At 38.2% G+C, this 6,673-nt stretch overlaps 1 protein-coding gene across 1 annotated transcript in view; it reads right to left on the bottom strand.

Annotated features, from left to right (window-relative positions):
- The window catches only part of LOC119427694 (DNA excision repair protein ERCC-6), a gene marked incomplete at its 3' end in the record, with an annotated part of 7,224 nt that extends 6,516 nt beyond the window's left edge, over positions 1 to 708 (bottom strand). Inside the window, 2 exon segments of the mRNA XM_037695367.1 lie at positions 390 to 496; positions 604 to 708. Coding sequence (XP_037551295.1) covers positions 390 to 496; positions 604 to 708 — 212 coding nt within the window.
- Between the last annotated feature and the right edge of the window lie 5,965 nt (positions 709 to 6,673).

The following is a 6,673-nucleotide window of genomic DNA, read 5'->3' on the forward strand; positions in this document are numbered from 1 at the left end:
ATGGATAGAGTCGATGTATATTTATCAAGTAAAAAGGATAATTTTACAATAAAATTTAGTTGCCAGCTTTAAAAGAGCTGATATCAGTTAGATAAATGTGAAGCCACGACAAGCTTAGTTCCACTTGACTTAAAGTCTGGAAACAAAAGGCTTGTTCGCCAATCAAAAAGGCCAAAAATATCTGTTTCTATTAGCATTTCAGTGTAGTATATATGAAAATATAGATATTTATTTATGTTACATGTATTTTGATTTCCAAATAAAAAGGTCATAGTGATTTAGCATGTCAATGCATGACATTTTCAGCTAATGTATTAGAAGGTTCCCCGTAAACAGCGTTATCATTCAAGATTCAGAGACCTGTTAAAGCACAGATGAGCGTTTCATACCTGTTGAGTCGAAATCTTTCGTTGTCATCAAACATCTGAAGCCTTATTGGTCGGCGAAGACCCCAGTAGATATTTAGCAGCCCCTCCAGGATGAGCTCTCCATTCTCCTACACAAAGAGAAACAGACAAAAATAATAATAGCAAGATGAAGAAGTCATGTTCAGAGAGGAAATCCTGCTGGCCGGCTGCCACAGCCGCTCTGTGTCAGGTGTACGTGCACAGTCGCATACAGCTGCACGGTGAACTCTCGAATCTTGGAGAAAGTCGTTAAGGTTTGAGCCCGCCATTTTCTTTTTCTACAGTTTGAGGGTGAAGTCATGTCTGAGGAGGCCGCGGGAAAAAAAAAGGAAAAAAGGCGCAACTGTTGTGGGTCACGTAGACAAAAGAGGAGGGGGGTGGGGGGCGTTGGACTTCATACAAGCCACAAGTCTAAATTTGGAAGAAAAGTTGCCATTGTGGTGTACGTGATCAGAGTATAAAAAATAATACTTTTAAAACTGAAAGTAAAGTCATATAAACATGCAATAAGTATAGTATGGCATTTTGATCTGAATGGTCTGAGGTCACAAGTCTTTTGACCTTTTTTTTATTTTGCATGCAAATCCTTAATCATTAAACTGATCATTATATATAATCAGTAATCATTAGACGTTCTTTTTTGATAAATCCTATAATTAGGGTTGGCTTGTTATGCTGTCTTAAGCTTAGACTACTTGAGGACAAAATTACCTCATTTCCTTAAAGTAATTGTTAAAATTGAATAGTTTTTATTTGATACTATTTATATCTTAACATGTGATTCTTGACCTGCCATTGTGTATCTGTTCCTCTCAAACCCAGCCGGTCGAAGCAGATGGCCACTTGTCCTGAACCTGGTTCTGCTAATGGTTTCTTCCTCATGGGGGAGTTTTTACTTTCCACTGTCGCCTTCATGCTTGCTCAAGATGAGAGTTCGGCGATGCAGTCTGCTCCTCAGATAAATAGTGTTAAATTATTATTTTTACATATGAATGTTTCTATTCAGTGCCCTGAGGTGACTTCTGTTGTGACTTGGCGCTGTATAAATAAAATGAATTGAATTTAAAGAGAAAACAGCACAACTGCAAGTTTTGTCATTCCTTTATGTCACACTGAGCAGACTGTTTTTCTTGACTAAAATTATTTGTTATACAACCATCATAAATAATTTAACATCCTACAATACAATACAGGGCTTTAATACATGTTTAGCCAATAGAAATGGATTCATCTTAGAGATCTAATCACCAAAGAGGTTTGAAAGCATGGCGTTTGGATCAGGCGATTCAACATCAAAGCTTGTTTTTAGCCCGTGGGCTTTTAAATATACATAATCTAATGAATTAAAAAAGGAAATATTGAGAAATACCTATAAAAAAGACTGCTATGTGTTTAACTGGTTCAGAGGAAAGGGAATTCTGTTAAAATTAATGTTAAGTGTAAACCGTTTAAATGTAATGATTTTAGAACTCAAGTTTCCGTTGAAACAATATAAAAAGGCATTAAATCATTTTGCATATGGTTTGAAACTGCCCCAAACCAGTCATTTTTATGTATGTCCAGTTCACCAACAGCTTGCTGTCACAACAAACGTTTAAAATGTATAATGACCAAAAAACGTCGTAATACATCTTAATACATTATGTCTGGAGAAAACAGATAAGATCTCAAAGCAAGTGACCAGGATGATTTTATTCAGTCTAAATAAATAAAAAAAAATACATATAGAACAAAAAGCAATCTATATTCTTCAAGGTTTAAATGTGCTTTACAATGTTTACTTCTTAGTTTGCTTAAAAGACTTCAGGTTGACTCTTTTATTTTCACCTCTAAATGTTTTTTCATTGTTTTCAATAAAAAATGGCAGCTAATTGACAGACTCAATACAATCAAAAATGTCTAAGACAAACTAGAAGAAGCTCAAAAATGGTCCTTATAGGTGTTTACAAGGTTTCATTGTTTCTGGAGTGTAAACACAGCTGCGCCGCTGGACTCCACTAACACACCACTCCTGAGTTTCCTGAGCAGGCAGGAACACACCCTCCAACACACACACTGCTGCGAGGAAGGTCAGCGCAGCTATTTTTGGCAGCAGACGCTAATCACTCAGTCACAGCCCCCACTATAAAGCCTGGCTCTGCGCTGCAGTCCACTCACACTCGGCTGCGCAGATTAGACATCAATCTGTTAATCTCTGCATTCCAGATCTACAACTCAAGCGTTGAAGGTGAGCATGATTCTCCTTAGGAACTTTTTAAAAAAAAATTTTAAGACCTTTTCAATGTTTTTTTCAATTAGAAGTAAAAAGACAATAAAGAACAAAAAATAAAAATCAGATTTGTAACTATTGTGTTTAATGCTAACTGGATTGTTCTTCCTGTTTTGTCGCAGCATGAGAAGTAGAAGATTGTTGTTGTCGCTGTCTCTTTTACCCACCATCACTGAGACGCTGGAGGACCTGCCCGTCCATCCCTCATCCATCCAACCAACCCAGACCCCTCACTCCCAAGAGGACTACATGACAAGTATTCAAGCCCTTGCACGCCCTGATGAGGCCCTGAGCTACGGCCCTGTCAGAGGACTACTGCAGAGGTCCTCCAGGCTGCGGCAGCTCTCAAAGGCTCAGATGAAGCTCTCAGGCTCAGTCTCAGCTGCTCGCGTGTCTCCACTCACACCAAGGACTTCCAGATCCTCTAGTCTGAATACAAACAGCACAGAGGAGTTTTCACTCAAGATGAGCAGAGAACGAGACTGCAGGGGCAAAGACCCCCTGGACTGGCTCTTTGGACAGATAAGGACTTGAAGAGAGGAACTGCTGCTGTGGGAAATTATCTGGGTACGTCGGTGGACTAAGGAAACGAGGTTGAAGGAACCTCGGGAAGAACTGCAAATCCATGGCTTGTGATATTGTGACAATTTACAGTATTTATTTATATACACTTAAGACTCGAGTTTACATTTTTATGTTGGGATTATTTTTTTTTTAAGTTGTAGAAGTTTCTAATAAAACCCTAAAAATTACATGTTGCTGTTTTTTTTCCAGTTAAGAACTGATGATCTTTTAGTCTGAAATGTGTCTTTACAAACTAATTGTTGGGCGGTAATGATACAATATCAAATGGCTGAAGTCCGACTAACAGTTGAAGAATCAATAAATAGGTTCACAGTTTTAAAAACAGAAAAAAAAATTAGTGATAAGTATAGTTTGCTTATATGTTTAAAATGTCACCGACAGATTTTATTTTCTGTGAATACAAAATGCAGTGGAAGGATTGGCTTGTTGTCAGTGGTACATATGTGAACAGTGTTTAGGCTAATCGTGTTGTTTGTAAAGTTTAACACCAGTCTATATTACCAGACTCTGGTGAAACATAATGCAACACTTATGGAGGTATTTTTAGCATTTAATTTTTTCAATATATCACATTTCAGAACAAAATTTCCACATAGTTTCTTCACTGAACTTAGAAAAATTACTAATTATGTCTTATTCCAGTGACCCCTGTGACCCAGAAAGGAAGAAGCAGGTAAAGATAATGAATAGATGGATGGATGGTGGTGTCTTTATTTATCATATTTGACCAGTAAATAAGGATTTACAATCCTAGGTTGAAAAGATTTATATAAAAATGTTGAAACTGAGTATTATGTCTAAATACTGTTTTTATTTTGAAGTTAACTTTAGGGGCTAATTTTAATAAAGCATTTTGCTGTTAAAATTAATTAATATGACAAGGACGCTTTAACTTACTGTAAAACATATGAGTAGTACTTCTAGTTCTACTTCCAGCACAATCATTAAATTAATTTTAAAATGTATTTACCGGTAAATTAAACAATCTCATTAATAATTAAAAAAAAAAATAGAATTTTACTTATATCATCATCTGTCCATCCTTGTTTGATTCTGTTGAGGGTCACAGGGAGCTGGTGGCTATATCCAGTGGTCCAGATGACATGATTTAACATTTTTTGTTGTTATCTACCTGGATGATTGAGCCAGAAACATTGTTTTCATTAAAGGAGAGGTTCAGCCTGGACTGGTCATCAGTCCATCACAGAACCAACAAAGAGACAAACAACCTTTCAAGTACATTCTCAGGGGCTAATTGGCATATGCTAAATAACTTATCATAAATGCTTCTGCAGTGTCTGCAAAAACTGGAGTACTTGGAGGAAAGCCATCATACACAGGACATCCACAACATGACAACTCCATGCAGAAGTGCCTCAGCTGGGAGTTAAACTCTTCTTGCTACAATGCTAACCAACCGCTCCACTGGCCTCTTTATTTTTATATAAAACCATTTAAAGTATGTAATTCAATGTATAACAAATAAAGCAATAGCATAGGAAGCAGCCATACTAGTAGCAATACTACTGTAAAAAAATAGCAGTAAGTATTATTTAGGTCATGCAAATAATCTCTTAAATGTTTTGCATACTTCTACCATCATAAGCAATCTGAAATCTCTCACCTCTGTTAGCACAATTTGTACTTCTCCGAATCATAAACATGGCTCCATTTCCATCTAGTGGTAGCTACCACTAAAATCTTAAACCAAACACACCAGAAGCATCCTGCAGGGGGAGGTACATGTTCGTAGTTTGTATGCTTGGGTTACTGCGGGAGTGGAAGCAAAGCAAACACAACCAGATACCACAAATACCAGAGATGAGTCAGGTCAAATCGACCTACTTTGACTGCCCCACATTACTGTATAGTGGGGAGGCAGAGAACTGATCCTAGTTGAGATGTGGACCCGAGGAAACAGCATTGAGAGTTTGATGATGTGTTTGCTGTCAGATGTTTCCACCACTTTTAAACAAATTAACTTAAAGTGAAGTGCATCTATGCATAAATAGAACTCTATACTGATGCTGCAGCAGGGAATATGAATGGATTCAACAGGGCATCCAGCAATAAGAAACACTTTATTATTACAGCTACAGGTCCACTTGGAGCAGCTGAACATGTTGGGGCTTGCTTTCTTCTCAAACAGGTGAGGTTCACCTATTCTGACTAACGGCGAACTGTGAAGTCAATCCACCTGACACCGATATGACTAACGCACATCACATGACTCCACCTACAGCATGTGATTATGATATAATCTTCTCAACAACATACAAATCCTATACTGTCAGTCCGCCTCTTCTTTTCACACAGAGCCTGTTTACGCCAGACATGGAGATCAAACGCGGTCTGGGAAAGATGAAATGGTGTAAGTCAGTTAAACACATACACAAACTCAATTAATTACAATTTCTATTAGGAGTTTTGAATGTACAACCTATGAATGTCACTGATGAGTCATGTAGTTTTTGCTTGAAGTCCACAGCGTGGGCAGCACGGTGGCACAGGTGGTAGAGCTGCCACCTCTCAGCAAGCAGGTCACCCTGGTTCGAATCCCGGCCGGAGACCTTTCTGGGTGGAGTTTGCATGTTCTTTCCGTGCATGCATGGGCTTTACCCGGGTACTCCGGTTTTCTCCCACAGAACTAAACATGCATGTTGGGCTGATTGGTAACTCTAAATTGTCCCTAGGTGTGAGTGAGAGAGTGAATGGTTGCCTTGTTTGTCTCTATGTGTCCCTGTGATGGACTGGAGACCTGTCCAGGGTGTCCCCCGCCTCTCACGCAGTGATGGCTGGACATGGGCACCAGTGACCCCCGCAACCCAAAAAGGAAGAAGCAGGTAAAAGATAATGGAAGTGTCAGCTACTTGTTGACTTAAAATGCCCTCAGTAATTATTGTTTGAACCAACCGTTAGTTTATGGGGCTAAACTAGGTTTTGGTCATAAGTCGTTAATGTTTCGGTCTGTGATCATCAAGTTATTTTTATTTTATATTGATGTTTGTGGTCAATAGCCTGTGATTGAACAAAGAAATCTGTTTGCCACTTCTCAGACTGATCTTTCATCACCAAAATGTAAGGTGCAGATACTGAGTCAGAGGAGTGAAAACTTTCAAAGAAAACAAATCGTTAGTTAACAAAAGATGATCGTCTTTGTTACAGCAGACATGTAGACTGAGGCCACATAAAGCTACTACCAGCGGAGTTTAAATGACGTTCTTTTGAAACCACAAAAAAAGAAAAAGATATGAGAAACTTTTTTTATGTCTTATCTTTTTCGAGAGTGAACACTACGGTACTTTCTGACACCAATAAAATGCTTTATTATAAACCAACAAAGTCCATGCTCAATAATCCAGGTATACAATCCAACTATTTTAGTCAGGTCATCTGGACAGTTTCTTTTTTT

This window comes from Nematolebias whitei, chromosome 1 (assembly GCF_014905685.2).
Source record: "Nematolebias whitei isolate Nwh7 chromosome 1, NemWhi1, whole genome shotgun sequence".
Taxonomy (NCBI): domain Eukaryota; kingdom Metazoa; phylum Chordata; class Actinopteri; order Cyprinodontiformes; family Rivulidae; genus Nematolebias; species Nematolebias whitei.